General features: G+C 35.8%; 2 protein-coding genes across 10 annotated transcripts in view; both read right to left on the reverse strand.

Moving 5' to 3' along the window:
• Nucleotides 1-20,785, reverse strand: part of TRAPPC13 (trafficking protein particle complex 13) — a 26,465-nt gene extending 5,680 nt beyond the window's left edge. For 5 of the 8 annotated variants that reach the window (XR_004843033.1, XR_004843034.1, XM_035902249.1 and 2 more), the window contains exons 1-11: nucleotides 20,547-20,785; nucleotides 17,419-17,487; nucleotides 16,470-16,569; nucleotides 15,791-15,875; nucleotides 14,956-15,083; nucleotides 14,745-14,817; nucleotides 11,598-11,642; nucleotides 8,125-8,142; nucleotides 5,788-5,921; nucleotides 4,427-4,625; nucleotides 1,008-1,108 (exon numbers count right to left, since the gene is read on the reverse strand). Coding sequence is in view for 6 of the 8 variants with exons in the window: in XM_035902249.1 (XP_035758142.1) it covers nucleotides 1,008-1,108; nucleotides 4,427-4,625; nucleotides 5,788-5,921; nucleotides 8,125-8,142; nucleotides 11,598-11,642; nucleotides 14,745-14,817; nucleotides 14,956-15,083; nucleotides 15,791-15,875; nucleotides 16,470-16,569; nucleotides 17,419-17,487; nucleotides 20,547-20,760 (1,166 nt within the window). In the remaining 2 variants the exon portion in view is untranslated. Of the gene's footprint in view, nucleotides 1-1,007; nucleotides 1,109-4,426; nucleotides 4,626-5,787; nucleotides 5,922-8,124; nucleotides 8,143-11,597; nucleotides 11,643-14,744; nucleotides 14,818-14,955; nucleotides 15,084-15,790; nucleotides 15,876-16,469; nucleotides 16,570-17,418; nucleotides 17,488-19,895; nucleotides 19,968-20,546 lie in introns of those variants that run through there. The other 3 variants (XM_035902250.1, XM_009646877.2, XM_035902251.1) reach the window with 2 other exon arrangements.
• Nucleotides 20,786-20,920: 135 nt separating this feature from the next.
• Nucleotides 20,921-22,981, reverse strand: SHLD3 (shieldin complex subunit 3). 2 transcript variants are annotated; one of them, XM_035902254.1, is made up of 2 exons: nucleotides 22,651-22,981; nucleotides 20,921-21,830 (listed from the first exon to the last, which is right to left on the reverse strand). In XM_035902254.1, the coding sequence occupies exon 2, from the start codon at nucleotides 21,690-21,692 to the stop codon at nucleotides 20,943-20,945; it is 750 nt and encodes a 249-aa protein (XP_035758147.1). In that variant the 5' UTR covers nucleotides 21,693-21,830; nucleotides 22,651-22,981; the 3' UTR covers nucleotides 20,921-20,942. The 2 variants fall into 2 exon arrangements, with proteins under 2 accessions (XP_035758147.1, XP_035758146.1); XM_035902253.1 differs by having other exon boundaries at nucleotides 22,597-22,981.
• Nucleotides 22,982-23,012: the final 31 nt, after the last annotated feature.

The raw sequence follows: 23,012 nt of genomic DNA on the forward strand, positions 1-23,012 counted from the left end.
TTTACATAAAGAGCAACTCCACCGCCTCGCCTCGTAGGCCTGTCTTTCCTGAAAAGTACATAGCCATTGATGGCAGCGTTCCAGTCATGTGTGTTATCCCACCATGTCTCTGTAACTGCAATGAGATCATGGCCCTGCGACCACATACAAAACTCTAGCTCTTCCTGCTTATTCCCCATGCTGCGTGCACTGGTGTAGAAGCATTTCAGTGAGGGAATTGAGCACCTAGGTTTCCCTGGAGGGATGAAAAAGGATCTGCCACTGCCAAGCCCACCTTTAAGGCAGTTGGTCTTCTCGTTCTTAAGCTGGGAGGCAGCTATGGCACATTTATTGCTGCTCTGAATGGACACACTTGTTCCCCCATCGGATGCAACTGCCTGAGTGTCCTGACTGTGCACCCCACCCCCCAAGTCCTTTGGTTTAAAGCCCACCGTACCAAGTCAGCCAACCTACTGCCTAGGATTCCCCTGCCTCGCCTAGAGAGGTGGACCCCATCCCTCCCTAACAGGTTGTAGTCGTCGAAGAATGCCCCATTGTCACAGAAGCCAAAACCCTCACGTTGGCACCAGCCACGTAGCAATAAGTTGATGAACATTATGCACCTATTTCTGGCCACCCTCTTCCCTCTAACTGGTAAATGGAAGAAAAGATAACCTGGTCCCCAATGTTTTTCACTTGTACCTCCAGGGCTCGAAAGTCTTCCTTGATTTTACCCCGGTTTCTGCTTTCTGTATCGTTTGTGCCTACATGAAATAGTAGTAGTGGATAGTAGTCTGTTCTCCTGATGAGTTGTGGCACCCTCACGGCCATGTCTCGAACCTTAGCTCCCGGAAGGCAGCATACCTCTCGTGACTCCCTGTCAGGTCAGCAGATGGGTGCCTCAGTACCCTTCAACAGCCATAACTCATAGGAAAGACCAGGTTTGAGTTGTTTCAGGAGAAAATATTGAAAAAATGAAACAAAGACAGCCACAAGGAAAAAGCGTAAGAATCACATGACATCATTACCTGCAATTTGTTATTTTACATGTAATGTTAAAAGGTTCTTCCAAATTTACGGTGTCTGGTATTGTCTCCAAAGAAAGCCTTACATCACCATAACCAGGAGCCTGAGAAGGTACAAGAACATATATTCTCAGATGCTGATAGTAAAGCCAAAGTTTTTACTGCTCAATTTTTCATTTACGGCAACAAGTTTGGAATAAAAGGAATTTTGTTTTGTACCCAAACCATAGCAGCATTCCATCCACTAGTGATGACCACCACCTTGATAGGTTTAACTATTCATTAGACAAGGATGATCTTTATTACTAAGTTTTTTGGATAGTTCACATCCTTCCAAGTTTGAATACTCAAATACAGTTCCTGAACAGATCAGCTTCATTCTAAGACCTCCTCTAAGACAGGTAACGTAATGTAAGTATAGTTTTCCTGATAAACACACCACTATTCCACATCCTAAGAAACCATAGAATCATAGAATGTTTTGGGTTGGAAGGCACCTTTAGAGGTCACCTGGTCCAACTCCCCCCTGCAGTCAGCAGGGACACTGCTAACCAGATCAGGTTGCTCAGAGCCCTGTCCAGCCTGGCCTTGAATGTTTCCAGGGATGGGGCCTCCACTACCTCTCTGGGCAACCCGTTCCAGTGTTTCACTACCCCCACTGTAAAAAATTCCTAACTTATATCTACTCTAAATCTGCCCTAAGATTGTTCATCCTCCTTGCCATTTCAGTCCTCCAAGCCTCTGCCAAAATAGTTAATTGCCACCAGTTAGAAAGCCACATGATGTGAACACTTGTCAACTGTCCAATTCTGTCAAGAGCCAAACACATGTCATATGGTCTACTAACAAACCTGCAATAAATATCCTAGTTGCTACCAACCATGGCTGATTCAAGATGGTAACCCACAGATAAAAAGCTTTATATTTTCAATCCCCACAAACGACAGATCATAAGGAAAAAAAAAGGGAAAAATTTGCCCTGCCTGACAAGGCTTAGTTGTGACTCACGTTCTAATTCTGCTGATTGATAGAAGGATGCTGTAGTAAGAGTTGCATTTACAGCTTGATTAAAAGAGTTTCCCAAAGATGTCCAGAAAGCCAGTGACTGACCGCTTGGGAACAGGTTTTAGTTACATGCAGTTCATTACAGACTGAAGACGGATGGCATTTTAGAAAGCGTATTAAACTGGACATTAGAGTGAGCAAAGGGATGTCAAACTGATGGGGACTTCAGACCAGTCGAGCAACCTGAGTTTGGAACCTTGCAGGAAAGAGAAGTAATTACCCAGCACTGGAAAATGTCACGTTTTCAGCTGTATTAGGGGACATGAAGGAATCTACTGGAAAAATTATATCCAGTTCCCTAAACAACAGGTTGTTTGCTATAACATTAGATTCTTCTTTTCAGAGAGTTACATTAAGAAAAAAAAAACCAACAATGAAAGTAGTATTTTATAGAATAAACTCAGCAGCAATTGACCAAATCAAGACAGAATCAGAGCAGATGAGAAGGCCTAAACCAGTACACACCTGCTGGCCTTAATGAGATACCTGCAAGAACTGATAGCTAGAGGTAAAGGCCTTACAGTAACACCAAAAGGAGGAATGCAGTTTTCATCCGAAAATGAGATCGTTGCTCCGAGTATGGAATCAACTAGATAATCCCTTGCTTGTGCTATTCAAGAATAATGTTCTTTAACTTTGGACTCATTCTAGTCTAGTCCTGGATTGAATGCCAGTGAACAGATGGAGCACCCTTAGGATACTGTGGACATGCATCTGTCTGGGTTAATGTTGCCCAAAAAGAATGTCGTTGTGAATTCCAAGACCACAAAAAAAAACCCCAAACCCCGAATTATGGTATGTGGGGGTGATCTGGGATTGCTTGTTTCAAAAGTGCGTTCCTGATCTGAAGCAAAACAATGACAGTGCACAAATTCTGTGTTTGTAGAGGAAACAATGATTATAGGGCTAGTAAATGGATTAGGAGGAAAATGATGGAAGGTGAAAGTAGCCTAGAAATGAAACACTGATAGCACTTAAAAGATGAGAAGACAAGAGGGAGCTGCACTGCAGCTCAAAGGGGGGGGGGGAAACAAACGACAAAAACCCCATTTGCTGCTTTTCCAGACACAGATGTTGCTCAAGCACACAAAATAGCTCATGCTCCTCTATTAATCACTAGCACAAAACAATGATTGGATGACTAAAACTAATCCTGGAGTGTGGAGGTGTGTGTTAATCACCACCGTGTTCTAAGTGCAATTCTCAAAGCTTCAACAAGAACGGATGCAGAGTGACAGAATACTGATTGGGCGGGGGGGGCATGTGGGGGCAGGAAGGAAATCTGTCTTTAAAGAGAAATTATAGGAAAGGTCAGTTGAAAATGATACAGTTTATTAGTTAAAAAGCAAACGACAAGTTTCAAAGTAAAAGGAGAAACTAAGTTTAGAAAAAAAGGGCAAGTTTCTGATATGATGGGGTCATACAGATACTTAACACCTCAATTAAAAAAAAAGAGAAGTTTTAGTGACTTAGCTGTGAATTTCCAGGATCCAAGTCTGCTTGCCTAGTTCCAAGTCACTGTGATTTCCCTAAAAAAAACTCAATTTACTAGAAGATGGGAATGGAGAGGCAGGAACCCAATTACAATCTTTGTAAACTCCAATTAAGATTCAATTGTCAAAGCTTTTTTACTTCTCTTCCATATTACACTATCCTCAATTCAAAAGCTGCAAGTCAGGTTTAGGTATTAGAGTAGACAGGCTGTGCAGCTGACTTAGGCAAGCTAGTAATTACAACTTAAAATTCATGAGCAGTTTCTAAATCAACCAGAATAGAATAGATTCAATCAGAAATGTGGATGTGAAAGACAAATAGTATTATTCTATGCATAAAAACTGTTACTTGAAGCTAAAATGTCTGCATGAATTAGGGAGCAGACTTGTCTGTCAAGAGCATACTTGAAGGAGTTCTTTTGTCAGTGCTTTTCAGTTTTTCACCAAATGGCATCCAAGAAGTTAATTTTACTCTAACTAATGTATTTTGCTGTATAGGTTGCTTGATTCTGGCAATTCAAGTGCACAATCTATTAAGTTATGTTGTTCAGTGCTGTCAAAAAAAGGAAGAGGCATGTTATGTGCCAGAAAACCAATCTTCAAGAAAACAAAAAATGTTGCCATTCACATGACCAAAAAGAACAAGAATGCTTTTGTTCAGCTACAGTTCCTCAGAATAGTGTTTTATCCACACTTCACTGACCAAATATATTATATCACTTTCTCAAATACGTATAGAGACGTGAATTCAAAATGAAGTCCAGAAGGTAAGCAGCTTGAACTTTTCCTTCAAGTCATTACTAAATTGTTCACTGAGGTGCCTTAAAAATGGATGCTAAATTAAACTGCTTAAGTTAAACTTACCATTCTCTGAAGCTGGCTAGTTTGCAGCCTTCCACGTTCACCCAGATTAGTTTTCCATACAATGTCTAGTTTACCAATCACTGTCACACCTTTTATTACTCCAGCTTTCTCTGCAAATTCTTGCTTTGGTTTTAGGCAGTATAAGTACTGACGTGTATCCATAGGTTGTAAGTAAGTCCTTGAGCCAAAAGTAGACTCACTAAAAGAAAAAAAAAAAATTGGGTCTTAATTTAAACAGTTCTTTTCAGGAAGACTTAAGAACCCAACCTTTTTTCTCCCCATCCCTCACCAGTCTTACTCTGTGTGTATTTTATTCATGGGAAAACACAGACTTTTTTTTGTGTTTTCACAACACAAAACAACTCTAGAATTATGGAGCTTCAAGGACCAAGGAGCAAAAAAATTATTCATCTGAGCCAGAGAGAACTGAGTTGGAAATCTGCTTTGCTACACTATAGGTTACTATCTGGCATCTTAGCATTTAAAAAATGCTGGTAATTTTACTGCTGCTATTTGGTTCCCTCCCAGTAAATCTCAGGGTCATGAGGCTAAGATTCCCATTCAGGACAAGAACCATTACAGCAGATGCAAACACTCTGTAAGAACAATGCTCCACTGCGCTGCAGGTGAACCCTTCAACAGGCAAGGAGAAAAAAGAATTTTCACTCCAGCCCCCACTACAGAAGCACCCAAACATCACCTCCTCCATAAACCCAAGCAACTGCAGAACACAAACAGCCAAAGTTAACTTCTACCCAGATATCACAAGCTTTTGTATCCACAACAGTTTACTGAACTCAGTAGAAAATTCTTCTGGTGTTTGGTATTTTACTAACTGACACTAAATGACACTTAATTTATTTCAGCATGGCAAATTTTTACATTCTAAGATCCTATAAGGGTGTCCCACTGATTCACCTTGACTGCTGCCTTGTTAGATCTTGATTAAAACAATTGAAAACAGTTACCAGTCTACTAGAAGGAAGCAAGGACAAGTCAGATGGGTCCTCTAAGGCTAAATACGCACAGGCAGATCAAGTCAGAGGCAGATGTGGGCTAAATTTTACATAGGAGATACTGAAAAAGTAGTATGTTTGCATGTTACCATGTCACCCATGTTACCAATTATTTGAGGATTAAGCCGAGCATTTCTCTACTAGATAGAACTACAAAGTTTTAAAAATAGTTTCTATAAAAAGAAAACTAACAGCTTTTCCAGCTGAATACGTAACATGAATTTGATCTTTTTAATGAAGCAAAGAAGTACAATCCTTCCATTACAGACAACTCACTAACTGTAATGCTTCTCATGAAACCATAACACAGAGTTTCACAGTCAAGTATCCTGAATCCGAACGTACCTCTCCCCTGCTGTGTCAACTGCGTTCAGTTCTGCAACTTTGTACATCATAGATGGCTCTAAAGAAACCTTCTCCATAAACATTGGAGAGGTAGTGATATTCTGAATCTGAGCTTCCAGAAACACTTCATCAGTCTGAAAAAAAACAAAGGTGCAAGTTCATGAAAACGTGATTAGTGTTATTAAAAAGAGAAGACAGTCCTATTGTTAAAAAAAAAAAAAAATAAAGTCACATGTGTTTAGTTCATGCCTGCAAATCAAATTAATTAATGCAAGAAAAAAAAAACCTTAATCCCAGTAACAACAGGAGCAAAAGTGTTAGTCAACGGGTATCTTGATAAACAATGGATGTGGGATAATTTTGCCATGTTCTAGCTATTGCTTATTTGTAATGCATCAGATCACTACTTCCCAAGACTTTCATCAACTCAACAGCAACTCAAGTTTTAATCCATATTATTAAAAAAGAAAAAAAAAAAAAGAATAAATGGTAAGGAATTGCGCCGCACAACGACATGCCATGCCAGATTACTAGTGCATCAAGCTGTATAAAAAAATTAAAATAAGTGTGTGTGTTTAAGTGAAGTTCAGGTACATGCTCTGAGATTTTATTATGATTGTGAAACATTGATGTACTGGCTAAAAAGCAAAAACCAGCCCCCTCTCTCACTTAGCTGCATCATGCCAATGGTTACCAATATTATACACATCCAACAATTTAACTGGTGCTCTACCTTCAAAACATTCTGTAAGACATATCTGTTAAATGATATGGTATCTAAGGACCAATTCTGGTACAGGAATGAAAGCTACGAACTGTTAAACTTCAGAAACTGAAAAAAACATGGAACTAGAGGTGGTTTTGCCTCACTGCTTCTGTGGAATTGCAGACCAGTGATGTCACTTTGCAGGTCTAAAATCTCAGGACAGAATAATTGCAGAAGGCTCAGTCTACCAGAGATAAGAGCCCCTGCAGAAGTGAAAAACAAAACAAAAAGACATGTCAATTAAAAAAAAAAAAAAGCCAGGGGGAGGGGGGGAGTACCAAATCTGCATTTACAAGAGTTATTGATTCAGGCACTTGCACTAGATTATTGTTGTAGGTCCCTTCCAAATGAAATACTCTATTCTGCAAATTCAGTATGAAGCAGTTTAGGTATTTTGTTATGATAAATTTAAAAAATAAGTAATTTTATGGGGAAGGTGGAAGGAAGCTTACGGTTTCTTTTTGATCAGTGCAAATAAATTACTTCATTACACAAATGAAGTCCTGCTTGTAAATCACAAAATAAAAATGGGACAGAACAGACAAAATATTTTTAGTCTCCAAGGGCACTATGTTAGAAAGAAAAATATAGAATGGTACTAGAGTTATTTGTTATGCCTTTAAACATGGTAAACACAAACCAGATTATAATATATATACAGTAATAAAAACTGTGCAAGCTCCATGGGCTACAGACCTCACTTCCAGGAGCTGTAAATAACCTCAACTAAAACATGGCTCTCAGTAATCATTACTACTACCACCTGACTGTCACTTAAATTGATAGTTTATATCCCATAAATCCATTGCTCAAAGTGTCCTTTTAGCCAAATTTTAGTGTTTTCAATGCAGCAACCATAGGCAGAAACTTAGAAAAAGCTAATTTGAAAGGGAAAAAAACCCAAGCAGCAGCATAATGAAAAAGCAAGTTAGTTTTGTGTTATTCCTAAGTTGATTTAATATCACGCCGTTTAAAAAAAAAATAAAAATCCTTTAGTAGTTCCGAAGACTGCAGTTTATTTTCACACAAGGCACACCTTAAAGTGAAATCAGACTGCAAAAGTTACCACACTAACTCATCAACTGTTACATGCAGTTAGAAGTTGGAAAGTGCAGTTCCAGCTAGCGAAAGGAAGGAAGAACATCCAAGTGCTCTCTCCTCAAACCCACTGTCTCCACCAGCCAGACGTGAAAAGTTCTGTCACAGCTTACACAAGCAGTGCTGCAGCAGAACCTACATTTCTACAGGTCAAAAGCAGGAAAATTTTAGAAGGGATTAACTTCCGTTTTCAGATAATGAATCTAGGCAAATTTTGGTGAGGTGTTTTACAGGAGGACCCCCACAAGCAAGAGTCTGTAATAATCGACTTTTAGTTTCAACAATGGGTAGTAAAGAAAGAGCTAACTATTTACTTGATTAGCTGCACATATAAAGATGAGAAAACATCAGTTCATGATATGCAGAACAAACATTGCTTTTCCATTATGTTTTTAAAAGAATGGCAACAAGCACAGAGACAGATAGGCAATTAAAAAAGCATACATATTTATAAAAAAATAAATAAAAATTACCACAGAACTGAGGTCACTCTAATGGGAAAATAAAAAAAGAACACATTAGAGAAATTAGGGTTAAATGTTAAAGAAAAAGGAGGGTAACTTTCAAACAAAATGCATTTCTGCATTTTTTTGCACCATCTAAACAAGATAGCATTAGTAAGACAGAAACGTAAATAAAAATGGATGCAAACAAAGATGACAACTACATTTCTAATAAGTTATAGCTAGTGTGGTTACATGGTTTACTAGCTTTGCTTCAGAACCAATCCAAAGTAGAACCTAAGTCATGTAAATCACAAACTGTCCCCCCCAAAAGTTAGGTTTTGAGCAAGTTTAAAGTTTGTCCTGAACTTAAATCCATGCAATGGGTTGTATATGAAATGGGAAAACAGTCCTTGTCATTTTACAGATAATTTGAAGTATCCACATATGTAAGGTCTCAAAATAAAAATAATGTGGTAATGTGTTCTAGCAAAGCTACAATACTGCAGCTTGTAACAAAATTTGGCATAACATAATCAGGAAAAACTTTTTTGAATATCCATCATTCCAAAAACCCAACTTCAATTGCAAACTTTGTTTTCTTAAGTGTCTGCAAATTTGTGTCCCTATGCATGTTTGCAGAAACAGAACCTTTTACAGAGCCTTTTCCAAGGCACGCCAAAGTCAGTGAGAGACTTTCTATAGACTGGGGCAGGTAATTCAATCTCAGGACTGCAGCAGGTTAGGGCGACAGGGCATGCGTTCTATGCACGAATTTCAGCGATCAACTTGATTTGGATGCTACTGCAATATGAGCAACAAGCAAGAAAATTAAGGTTCAGCGTCATTCCTTGTCTTAGAAAAAAATGAAATTATGGATTATAAATTCTAGTAGAAAATAGTTTTAGTGACAGACTTTCTGAACAGATACCATCACATCTGTAATATTAATGGTAACAGTTTAACCGGTTAGTCAACCTTTAAAGACCTTTAGTTAACTAATAACTGACACATACCAATTTTTTTTTAATCCCCTGCTCCCAAGGATAACAGTCTTTCTTAATATTCTCGATGAAGGTCTTGGTGCTTTGACAGCAATGTAGTATCACATGCAACATCTAACCAAAGACTTATTTCTAGGTTTTAAAGTTTTATTTTATTTTATTTATTTATACATAGCAGCACTTTATACACTTTCAGAAATGAAATATGAATGGTACTATATCAGTTTGCTAGGCAAATTAAAATTGCTCAGCTAGTATCATCCAAAATCTAAGAAAGTTTTTTTTCAATCAATCATATGGATACTGTGGTAACAAGAGTTGCATAAATTCCTGAACAGGAAGAACAAAAGGCATCAAAGGAGCCTTTTAAAACCTTTACAGGGATAGGGAGTGTGGAAGGGGAGCCAAAACCAAAAAACTACAAACACCAGCTCAGACACCAAAGCTTCTCATAGCTCTTTATCATGAGGAATTGGTGGCTAATTGAGGAATGAAGTTTGCTAAGTCCTGTATCAAGGCCAGTCAGTAAAACAATTTTGTAAGAAAAGAATACTTTTGACCAATACCAACAGTTTGCCCTGAATTTACCTTAAAGAGGTTTTTATTTTGATTCGTTACAAAGTGTTTCAGCACAACACAAAATTTACATGTGAAGTATAGAGAGCAACATTTAAGATATTTGTCCCTCTTTCCCCTACCGCATATTTTCTATCTGAAACAATAATGTAATCCACACACAAAATGGACTTTTATTTTGTTCCCTGAGGAATTACGTAGTTTCTTAGGATTATTTTTGTTCTTAAATCACAGGAGGAGACTTTTTCAGACATTCCCATTTACAGATAACACCAGTTCTATAAAGCACTTGACCAGTGATATGTGCCTATGTTCTGACCCTACTCAGGTATCTCACACCTGGTCAGCCTAAGGATTGAAGCCTGAACTCAATATATGTACCAAGATATGATTAGGAAAATGTTTTCCTCTTTTCCTCTGAACTATGATATTTAAATCACTTATGACCTATGCCTTGATTTATCCTCCCTCTAAATAAATTATGTGCTAAATATTAAATGTCTCAATTTACATGCTAGTCATTCACAGCAGAGAGAAAATCTTTATGGAAAGTTTCCTGCACAACTCTGAACAAGACATATCTTTGCATCTGGAATCCTCATCTGCAGAGCACAAATTCTTATCTGTTATTTCTCCCTTCTGTTTTCTCTATTGATACTGTCAGGAAGGGAAAGAAATATACCTTTCACAGTGCTATAACCATAATCTTGCATGATAAACCCCAGGTGTGACTATGATGGAGATAAATAATTAGAAAAATAGATTTGGAGACTCTCTGCTTTTCTAGATACAAATTCATAGCACATACATCTGCTTAGATAAGAACAAACAGGAGAGCAAAATATTTTCTACATAGCTTAACACAAGTTATTTTTCAAATTGCCAAAATTCCATGTATTTCCTTCTCCTCTTACTGACACCTTAGTCTTTTTTCTCCCATGTACTATTCACTCTAACACACAACACCTCCAACTTTCACGCTATCTTTTGAACTATTTCAAACAGTTTAAGAATACTAATGAAGCTTTTCAACCAAATGACTAGCAGCATAAATAGTTGACCATATTTCAGGGGTTATGGAAGAAGTTTAATACTCATAATGGAAGCTCTCAAAGTACTTTGCAAGTATCATTCTGAACTTCACATAAACAGTACAGAATACAATGCTCACAAAATGACTTGCTCACTATCACAAAGCAGGGAAGTGATAATGATGGAAACAAATGTTTTAACTTCCTGTGCAATGAGATATTGTGGAAGATTATACCCTATGACAGACCTATATAATACACATATTCACAGGGTATGTCTACAAATTAAAAGAATGCCGTATGTAATTTGTAAGAGTTTCCACACTGTGCCACCTTCAGCTAAAATTCTTCTCATAAATAGCCAAAGACAGATTCCTAAGTATGTCCAAATAAATATACAAGGCACGTATCAGGTCATTTAGTTTTGAAGCACTGTGTATAACTGCCAGAAACCTAAAAATTAAATTATTGAACAGAGGGGTCATATTTACATTGAGGAATTTTAAATTTACATTTTCCCAATCTGGTAAATTATTATCTGCTTTGTGAACAATTAATCTCCTTTACAGTTAAGTACTCTATCACCTAAATATACAAGCATTAACTGAAAGTATTTGAGCTCATGGGAAAGTGGAAAATATGCAAAATTGCCTGTCAACTGTATTAAGGTCCTGACATGTCTGCCTTGGTTACCATCTCTTCCTCCCCTTCATCAAAAGTATATCTATTTTTAAACTAAATGATATAAACCCATCACCTATTTTTTCCCCTTTAGAACTGATCATCTTTCTCAGAAGTCTGTGTACTTAAGAAGTTCTTTGAATTTAATCTAAATACCTAATGTGAAGTAAACCCAGCACAACAAAGTAAAATACACGGAGCTCTTACTTACCTCAGCGTTGTAGAATTTGGTTTTCACATCTAGTGGTTTAAGAACCTGAATGAAATGGAAAAAAGGCAGATTGGCAATTGGTTTCCCAGAGCACTTCAGCATAAACTGTTTATAAGTGCTAGGATCTTTACTAAAGTGCTATTTTCCTTTTTGATCTTACACAGAACAGGTGCATAATGGAATATACAATACAATCAACTTGGCTAAAACCCCATAATTCAGAGTATACGTTTGCTGCTGCTTATTTGCACACTTGACTGCTTTGCTACTAAGCAGTTTTCTCAAATTGAAAACAAGTACTTCCAGCATCTAAGCACTGGCCTCTCACAAAACCAGACAAATCCAGTGCATTAAGTAGATCTATGTCTTTAAAACAAAATTACATCCATCTTGTATCCTGAAGTGGTCTGCATTTGCTTTCAAGAGTGAGCAAGAACCATGTAATATTTACAAGTCCTTCAGTGTTCTGCAGCAGACAAAAGTTGCTGAGGGCTGCTCTAAAAATAAACTAAATAGAGAACTACTCATGAGATTAGCTTAAGCAACAAGCCATTACTAGGCTTCACTTCCTTCTTGAAAATGCAACTTGTTACAAGAAATTAAAAAGCCAATAAATCGTTTTTATGGCATGAGAATAAATCAGCAAGAGAAAACAATTTGATGATATAAAAGGTGATACACTGTTCATTCTTAAGTGCTTGAATTCTGTGTATAAAGCCATTACAGTTAACACATTCAAATATTAACACTGATGTAGCTGACAGATACAATCTTGTATTATACTTGTAAGGAAACAAATCTAAGTTATTTTGCTGAACACATTATTTCCCTTCACACAAGGCAACTTTTCTTTTGTTTACATAGAAGTATACTGCATCCTGAGAGACCCCTAAAGTTCCAAATTGTGAACAAATATTTTAGCCCTGAAGAATTCAAGATTAAAAAGTAGTCTTCACAGAGATTTTTGCATTATAACATACATAATGTTAAAATCTTTCAAGTAATGATAATTATATCTTTCTAGTCAAAAAACCTCAAAGTTTTAATTTAGGTGTTTGTTGGTTGAGTGGGCTTTTTCTGCCAAATATTCTGTTTCAGTGAGCTGCTTAGTAGTTTCCCTGTAGGATGATGTTTTCCTCGCTCTTTCTGATAAACAAAGTCCTTCCATTAATTGCAGTAAATTTCAAGTGTCATTCCAGTAAAAATCATATAATTACTGTGAGGTTCACACCTCCTCCCTAAAACCAAACAACAACCAAACCCTATAAAGGATCATTCCTTCCCCATATAAACATAATGGTGTTAATTACTCCAAGAAAGCTTTGGAACAAAAAGGCACTATTGATCAGTATTAAACTACATATAATGGTTGAAAAAGAATCTGTTTGAAACCAACTGTAACACCAGTTCAACTTAAAAGATCCTAAAATACATAACTGAAAGTTAAGAATCTGTCAAAGAAATATTTTTTTTTTTATAAAATAGCTGGTGGCACCTCTATCACTAGCAGCCATCAATTCCCATTGTAAAGACATTGTTCAGTTTTCTGTAACATTTCTTTTTGTTTCTTCTCAGATTTTCTAGCTGGTGCCTCCATGTCAAATTTAAAAAATAACAACAAAAATTGCTCAGTGAAGTATTTTTCTCGTAATGAATCAGAGAGTATTTATAGAATGGTGTTGAAGTGTATATATAGTTTTTGAGAAGCTCCTACGCTTCATTCTTTGAGGGAAAAGCTACAAATTTGACAGATAGGTGGCCATAACTATTCTGACATTAAAGTTGCCTGTGTTGGATTCAGTTAAAAAACCCAGAAATTACAATATGCATATAGACCCCTGAAAAATGTGCACAAATAAGTTTCCAAAGCAAACCTAAAGGAGACAAATTGACTAACAAAGGTTCCAGCAAGAACAAGGGTAGGAAAGGGAGCAAAGATGAAAACTGGAAACTGGCAGATGTGTACGTTACTGATCAGAGAAAGCCTAGAAGGGACATAGGGACAGAATACTGAACTCCTGGGGGACAAAGAATGGAGCAATTGAAAGGGAAACAGTTTCACCAGGAGAGCAAGACAAAACACACAAAGATTAAAATCAGCTTCAATAAAAATGAAAAAAACCTGCAGAGTTTCTGGGTTCAGAGGAGAGTGTAACATGAAAATTGGTATGGAATGATTTTCCCTAGGACTGTCTGGAAACATCTTTGACTAATCAATACCTGCCATTTCAAGGCCCACAAGTACTCACAGCACTTGGATGGTCTTTGCCTGTAGCACACGGCAATTTAGCCTTCTAAAGACCAAAATGCTTTTTTCTTAAGTATCTAGACAGAATATCAGAACAGAGCAAGATGAAATCACCTGCAACTTGCAAAAGATACTGGTCTCGATTATAGAATGCTCCTGTATTGTCAGACGCTCTCTGAGAGTATTTAAAAATATATTCAGTAAAGCACATCACCTAATCCTCCATGCTATGGGAAAGAGCCCACAATCATCCAAGTCTCAACCTATTTCTCTAAAAAATAAACATCCATTAAATACACAGCTAAAATAGACTCCTTCTTGCCAGAACCAGACTGCAGATAACAGTAATTTCCTGCTTTCCTCAGTTACTCTAATCTCAAGTCTTGAAACTTGTATGGTGGAACAAAAGGTTTCAACTCTATCAATTACTTTTTTGGCTATTAGTCAGATGTAACACATTAGACTTCTTTGCTTAGTTTCCTTTAAAAATCAAACCACTAAGTTCCAATTTAAAAAAGGTTACACACACTAAAAGAAGAATCAGAATTTTACAATCTAAATTCAAAGGATAGGTGTGTCAAAGTCAGAATGAACAACACTTGTTCTGTTCAAAAATAATCATAAAGCTGGCTGCTATTTTTTTTAAAGAGTAGATTTTTCTTTCTCAATAAATGAATAAAAATAGTAAGATGTAACATTTATAATTTCTGAAATGTTTATGTGCATGGTAATTAGAAACCATCAGTTCAAGTGAAGTTTGAAACACCAGTTTTTATCAGTCCAGTTTTAAGAGTCAAACAGATTTTTAGTATGTAAAAGAGCTTTTGAAGTATCAAATGTTTTAAAATGGGTTTTCCAGATTCATCCATTTATTAAATGTAGAATACTTCATGCAATACCTGAAATTTGAAGAACTTTCTGAAGTACATCTTCTCTCCTGTCTGCGTAGTGTAACTTACTGCACAAACTAAGCTGAAAGAAACAATTTTTTAAAAAATAATTTTGCATTATTTTAAATTTCGTGCCTATATCAAAGCAGCACCAGAACAGCATGCAAGTGCTGCAGTTTCATTTAAGCTCATTTAATCACAGAAAAATTTAAAACCTTACATGTGTGTTCCTATCTCCTTTACTTCGTGATGGATCACATCATCAATGCAGCAGTCAGGTTTAAGTTCTGCCACTGCAGCACTAGAAGCTGAAAGGTTCAAGCGCTGGGAACTTGTCTGAAGATCAGCCTGGGGTCAGAAAAAACAAAGCATCAGAACTGCAGCTGCTTAAAGCAATCTAAAGAAAAATAACTCATGTTACAAAGTACTAGGTTTCACTAAGCATTTTGTACCCTATACGCTTTTATACATATTTTATAAATTAAGATACGTTAAGAAGATGAGATACTTGTCAAAGCTAAAGACAAGTTCTAAAATATAAACGGTCTAGTCCTTTAATATACAGCTTGTAATATCTCTCTGTTTTACACTGAGTTCCACAATGACTTCTGGAATTTCTATTCTCAGCGTATTATTTGTTCAGCAAAAAAAAAAAGGTGCACTATAAAAGTACTCATTTGAAATATAAGCAAAATACAAGTAAATGAATGCTTTACAGAGTCTTGCTTTGATGACCTTATTGAAAGTGCAAGTAAGTGAATATAACTCCAATTTTTTAGCTGTGGAAGTTTTACTACGCCAATTCTCCAGAGAAGCTTTATAACATATCCATTTTTTCATACAATCCTAGTTTTCATTTTAATCTTTAAAGATTTCATTTCTATTTTTATGTCTTATTGTTTCCAATTTCCAGGTGTATTTTCTGGATTGGAAAAAGTGGCATGTATTTCCTAAAGTCTATATATTAGCATTAAGCATATAAGATACTGTCAGAAAACATACTCAACATACTTTTTTTCTTTATAAATCCAGTAAGTAGATTTATCTTCACATACCTTCACCAGTATGTCCTTGACAACTTGATTACTATCGTTGTGTACACTAATGTAACTGGAAAAAGTCTCTCCCAGAAATATATTTCTGTGTTCAAAAAAAAAAAAATGCTTAGTAACAGTTATTTAAAAAAAATACAGAGCATCTCATTGAAACCCCTTTAAGTTCTAATTAAAATACACACACGCATGTTTGCCAGATCAAATCTTAAACGTACATTGGCATTTTCACACCCATACTTCTAAATGTCATCCTTCTAAGACAAACAACTTCAAAAGAGATCAGACAAATAAATCACAATCTTTTTCTAGATAAAAATCTCAGAAGAATAAGCAGATGGTTTGCAGTACCCCGAAAAATCACTGTAGTAAACTGTTAGTATAAGATGTGGTTTACATTACATTAGAAATGTGCATTACATTAGAAATTCACCTACAGCTGCAAATTTCTTTCAACTTTCAATCCTTATTACATTCAGAATCAGGCTACAGACAAGGAACATCAGCCAGCACACATTTATATATTAGGTCACATTATATATCAAGCCACAGATTAATTTTAAAACAATTTAACATCTCATTGCATAACAATGATGTTCAAAGAGAAAGAAAAGTAATAAACACAGTAGCACTAAATGAATCCTAAACTTTGCATGTTACAGTTAAAATAATTAATTCTTACCCAAAATTTTGAGGCAAAGTCAGCATTTCTCCTAGCATCAAAGTTTCTGCTCCCTTTACAATAGATGGATCATCTTTCATGAGCTGGTTAAATAGATTACCTGTAGAAATATCAAATTGCTAGTATCTAAATATTTGCTAAGTCTAAAGCTTTGACTACATTTAAGTTATGACACTTAACCACTTATTTACATGTAATTTATTTTAGCCATACTTAATTTACAACCAACTGTTTTAGGGATGAAATACATATCTATAGGCCTGCCGATAAATTATAACTTACTTCCAGGCACTTGTCTCCAATAAATCATTCAGTATACATACTGAAGAGCACAATCCCAAAGGCATTGCTCAAATTAACATTAAACTAAATAAAGCAGATTACATAACAGAACTAATTAACCCCACTTTTTCTTCCTCTGCTTGCTTTGTATTTCCACAAAACCCTCTTTTCCTGAATCTTTCCTTAGCCTCTTATACTTGACTTCTAGACTGCAACTATGATTGGGGGACAACCCAGGGATTTCCAATTTATGACTGTACACCAAGCATAACACAATTCAAAAGCACGTGACTCTTGCAAAATAATTTTCCCTCGATCATTCATGTGTTTGTTCTAATTAGCAGGGCATTTTCTCCAGGTAAAAAAAAAGACACTAACACCAAACTTTCTAGAATTACACATTTCTCTGTTACAACTGAATTTCATCTTGTGTGATGATTGCTTAGACTTTGAGGTCATGTGTTTGCAATACCATCACCAAGTTTTCAAAGCTGTAGGTCAAGAGTTGTAGAGTGCATGTTGGTATTTTCCTATAGCCATTACCAAACATAAAATTTACTGCAGTTTCAGATCACCATCTACAGGAGGATGTAAGACTCCTCTGACATCTAATTCACATTGCTTAAAGCTGGTAATACATACATAATAGGCAGTAGAAATTACATACCTGGCAAATCTCTTTCTTCACAAGTCACAGGAATATTAGTGAATAAAGTAGGTTTGGTTAGCCTCATCACTGCAAAAATCAGAAAATAAACCATAGGTCAATGAAACAAGTATTTTTTAATTTTTTTTTTTTAAAGCATAATTTTGTCTTGCTCTCCTTCCACCAAAAAACTCATCACCACCAAATGTTAGCCTGAAAAAAGGTAACACCTTTTTGGATCACCTGGCCTTTTTCAATATAAAAAATTCCCTGGAACTCAGATCCAAGAGCACTGGTGATGTCATTACTCCCTCTTGCTTTATTCCCCTGGTGCACTAACATCTGCTTTCAATCTTAGGTCCTGAAAGTCTTATACCTGTTACAGTGTTAAGTGCTTTGAGAACTTCAGAGAAGTGTACCAGTTTTTTGGGGGTGTTTTTGTGGACTTTCCTAGGCTAAGCGCCTGTTCTGTGATCCTGGTTGCTCTAGAATGGGACATGATGACTAGTATTGGACTTGTTCAAACTCCAGGCTATAAGGAATTGCATTTACACCCTAATCTCCAAAACATACACAAGACAGAGTTACAAGTCTAGAAGTCTACATTATTTACACAACCACGTTTTCTTTAGTCACAAACTTTAAACTCAGACCAGCAAAACCATCACAAAAACCTCAAGAACACACTTAGAAAAAAACATTTTATCAATACTGACAAAAATCAAAATCACTGAGATCTTGCTATTAAAACCCCTCTACTTCAAGAAGGTGGTATTTTCAAAGGCTATTTTAACTCAGAATACTGAAAATTACATTATTTTTATCTATACTACAGATTTAAGATGTTGATTTTTAAAATAATTCTTCCCTACTCATATAAACCGATGGACCTAATTTTGCACATTAAAGCATTCACATGAAACAAAGTTGAGCATTTGTAACCTTAGGTGTTGATCTAAATATGTAAAAATTACTGATTTGTTTTTCTTGGAAATTTAAACATAAACCCATATAATTTCTGAAAACTAAAACTAAAAAATAAAATAAAAGGATTTATCTTGACTGCAACAAAATCAACATCCTTGCACTGACACATGTATTGTGTTTTTATCTTTATTAATACTTTAGTACAACATCTGGCCAGCACTCACTTTCCAGTTGTGTAAAATACACAAATTATTTCGATATACACTTGGGTATAGTGGGCTGTGTTGGTTCACAAGAACTTACACTACTGTACAGCAGACCTATGCAAGTTAGCATTAACACAAACAAATCTCAGTTTTCACATAATAAAGATAATACATTCTCTTTGTTATGGTTAGAAGTCAAAAACCATGACCTCTAAAGGCTTAGAACTATGAGGTAAATAAAAAGCCCCAGAATATACAAACCAGGGTAAATTCAGAACCAGATTCAACAATGCAAAAGAAGAATATAAATACTGAATTACATGCATAAGAACTAAGCAATTCTGGAACAGGTCAAAGTGAAAGTCTGGATTTGGTGCTATCCAGGACTGTAATAATTCTGTAGAGAAACCAAATGTGGTGTTCACTTTTTATTACACAACAGTTATCCAGCCAAGGTGCTCGTGGCGCATGTATCATTATTTGCGTACAAGCCAGCCCAAAGCAGCAGAAAGCTGAGAGCTGCCACTGAACAGTGACACCGATCTCTCCGTTTAGTAAGATGTTTGTTTAGCTCTCCTGTTGGTATATTAAATAAATACAGTAGGACTGTATTATTGGCAGTTATCTAATTTTATTCAAATCTACAGTAAGTCCATTTAAACTAGTACTTGCTGACTATTTCTAAAGGAACAGCTACAGATCAAGTTTAGTCATGTTGAAGACAATAAACAAACAAATCATGGAATGAAGTCAAAACAAATAAATTAAGATATGTAGACTATCATATTTAATGGGACTCCTAAATTAATATTAGAAAATGTTGTATCTTTGCAGGACGACCTGATCTCTTTTCTTCTAAGATCCTAGACACAAAATACAACATTAAATAAAACTCAAATCACACTGCATTCTACTCCATTATATCTTTAAAAATGCTGACGCACAAAGAAACTTTGCTACTATTAGCCTTAAGCTCAGAAAAATAATTTCAGTGAAATAACTTGGCTATACAAGCTTTAAAACTAATAATGACCCTCAGTTACTCTAGACAGCATTTTACATTGTTAATAGGTCACAAACACCCTAAATGTCAACATAAGACTCGCCCCTTTACATTCAAAGTTTAGACTTAACATGATCCAAACTGAGCAATATCCTTAATTTTAAACTAGAAAAAGATATGCAATGCCTATAATAAAATACAATTATTCTAGCAAAAGAATGTCATCAAAATAAAAATGTAAGTAACAGTCCAAGGAGACCTTATATATTTTTTACACGGAGGGATCTCCATTATGCTTATGTGCACTTTTATTTGACCAGTGTTAGCGATAATCTAACAATCTACAAATACCCTTCACTTACTTTTCCCTCTTTTCCAGATTCCACAGACCTTGACCTCCAGCTACAGCAAAATTATCTGTAGTTAGTAGGGGTTCCTAAGAGAAATACATACCCTTTTAGTCATATCAATCCCAGTTTAACTGCTCTATTGACCCTCCAAATATTGAATTGAGCAAGGACAGCATGACCTTGAAACACTTTATTCTTTCAGGTGACAAGAAGTCATGTTCAACTCGGCCTTTTATCACCACAAAACACATACAAGTCCTCAGAGACCTTCCATAATGACAATAAATAGGGGTTTACAGATAGAAATCTGGTTTCTTAATTTCCTGACCTATAGCTGGAAGTTACTGCTTTCTTGTTCCCCAATATAATTAGAAACAAAAGACCAGAAACATCAGGAAAAAAAAAATATCTTATTACTAAAGTCATAAACCAGCAAATACTAAGTTGTTCATTACTGAAACTTTCATTAGTATTTCTGGGAAAATATGGTTAAAGTTACTAAGACAGCATATACATGCAATAGAAAGTAAGTCTGTATTTCATGTGAGCACTTTGCCTTCAATAAAAATACCCACATGCACTATTTTCATTAAATAATTGGATCTTTAAAGTCTCAGTATCAAGAAAAATTACAGTTCTTTATAACAATTATTAACAACTCACTTAAAATATTTTTCCTTCTCCTAATTTCAAAGAAGCACAGTGATGATGTACTTAGCTTGATTGAAAGCATAAATTTCATTGTCTCACACAGCTTGCCATAACAGTCTGGAATTTTTATTATTTTTTTTTCCTGTATACCACCAAGGTAGAGAAAAGCTACAAAATGCAGTACTAAGCCAAACAGAAATTTACTAATCTTAATAGAACTATTCATAAGTCTCCTGACGAAATGAAGTTAAATAAATATATTATTACCGTTCAAAAACTGTAGCAAAGTAATATTATGTACTTTTGTGCTTGTCAATTCACCAGTTGTTCTAAAGTTTGAGTATTCTAAGCTGCTTAAAAACTCTAGTACTTCAGACAGCAATTTTATTATGAAACTCTATCTTACAATTATAAACTAAATATAATTCCAAATTTATGTACAAGTAAATTCATTTTATCAGTAAGGCTTAGCTTTTCTCTAAGAATATTTCTAACATATTCACAGTATAATATATCACAGAAAATCCATATCTGTCCCACAGATCTTTGGATAGTAGCATTGCAAGATGGCAATTCATTCTGCTTGATGAGTCTATTCAATTTTATCCAGATGTCCTCCAAATTCTGATTATTACAAATAGACTGCTCAATTGTCCACTTTGCTCTATAAAATGCATGCAGTTTTAGTCTTTCCAAATTATTTTGCAGTTCTTGAGATAAAGGAAGAATCTTTTCTTTAAGCTTAGGGCTAGGGAGAGAGACACTCCAAGACCTTTTCAATTTTTGTTTTCCATTAGGTGGTGGTTCTCCTTGATTCTCCAAGTTAATAGGTCTGTGAACAGTTTGTGCTTGGATTAAGGTCTGCCCATGTTTCATGTTAGACTGAAACTCAAGGAGATTTTTTGTGCAGTCATAATCAGGAGATTCTGTAATATAGTCTGAAGTTGTAGAAAGCTGTTTCAATTCTTCTGCTTCCTCACAAGAAATAACAGGTGGCTGCTTTTTTGGTTTGAGGGGAAGTCTGTATAAATCATTTGGAAACCAGGGTGTAAATCTTGGTAACTGACGAATGGGAAACTCCTTCACTGCTGCTTCTGCAAATTTCTGCAGTTTTATTAGATCTCTCTGATATGGTCGATAATGCAAGACCACTTCCATGCTTGTATAGTAGGAATCCAGTTATTCTTAAGCAAAGGAACAGTCTCTTGATTAGGATTCTCAAATCTAGACTGAAACATCTTATTTACAAGAATTTCCTTGCCCCATGCTGTTTCAAAGATCAGTGGAAAACAGGACCTAAAGTAGAAGTATTATAAAAAAAATAAGATACTACCATATTAAAAAAAAAAAAATTGCTAAACTCTACAATGAAACATAACATGCACTCTCTTGCTCTCCTGTTTTTCTCCCCTAACAATTTTGCAATCATTTCAGGTTCCATACCAGAGATCAGCAACATGCAATGGTATTAAAGTCAATAAAATCTAGGACTGCTTAATCATTACACTGTCAAGATTTTGTTTAAAATAGTCATGACGCAAACAAACCCAGTTACCTCTTAACTTCTTTTGCAAAATCTACAGCCTGGACACTGCACTAAATTCAATACAAGCCCAAGGATTATGTTGGTCTCTTACAAGAGCAAAATGATCAATCATACAACCTTTTGCTTTGAATTAATTACTATCAAAATGCATTTGTAATGCCAGCTGATGATGTTTCATTTTCTCAGGTTTTTGGCTTTATTTTGTGTGTGTGTATACATATATGAAAAAGGGCTTGCTGATCTTTGAATTATCATTAGCAAGTTTTACTGTGACATGCAGACACCATTAAAAACCTTCTCCAAGTGTTGTAAAACTAGTAAATGTGTAGAAGATGGGCTCCAAAATCACGTACACACCTGCACTACTTTATCCACCTGAGCAGCTTCAATCATTTCGAATGCTTGCAGAATTGATTTTTTTAACCAACTGTGTATTACTCCTACTTAACTAGTAGCATTTATTTATAAACAAGCACGGTTAAAAAAGAAAAGAAAGTAAATATTATGTCTGTTTACTGAAATAAGGCGAAAGTGGAATCTGGCTTTTCGGTGTTTCAGTTCCTGACTTACTGGTACCCAACTGCCAGCAGAAACGATCAAGTTCTTTACAAGGCTCTCTTGATTTTTGTATTAATTCTGCAAGGTATGCGAGAGACATACACTTTTTTTTAATTTTCACTATTCGCGACTCCTGAATCAAGGATGCAAGCCCAGCAGCTGTGCATTAAGCATAGAAACATAGAATGTTTTGGGTTGGGCGTGAGATTAAAAGGGGAAAAAACTATTAAAAGAGGCGAAAAGCAAGCAAACAAAAGAAACAGCGGGGAAACGGAAAGGAAAATTTAACAGAAGATTTTCTTGTAACTGCCGAAAGCCTTGGGCAAAACGCGAACGGATCGAGCAGCCCCGACGCCCCCAGGGAGCAAGGGGCG

The sequence above is a fragment of the Egretta garzetta genome, unplaced genomic scaffold, assembly GCF_000687185.1.
Source record: "Egretta garzetta isolate BGI_Z169 unplaced genomic scaffold, ASM68718v1 scaffold439, whole genome shotgun sequence".
In the NCBI taxonomy this organism is placed as follows: Eukaryota; Metazoa; Chordata; class Aves; order Pelecaniformes; family Ardeidae; genus Egretta; species Egretta garzetta.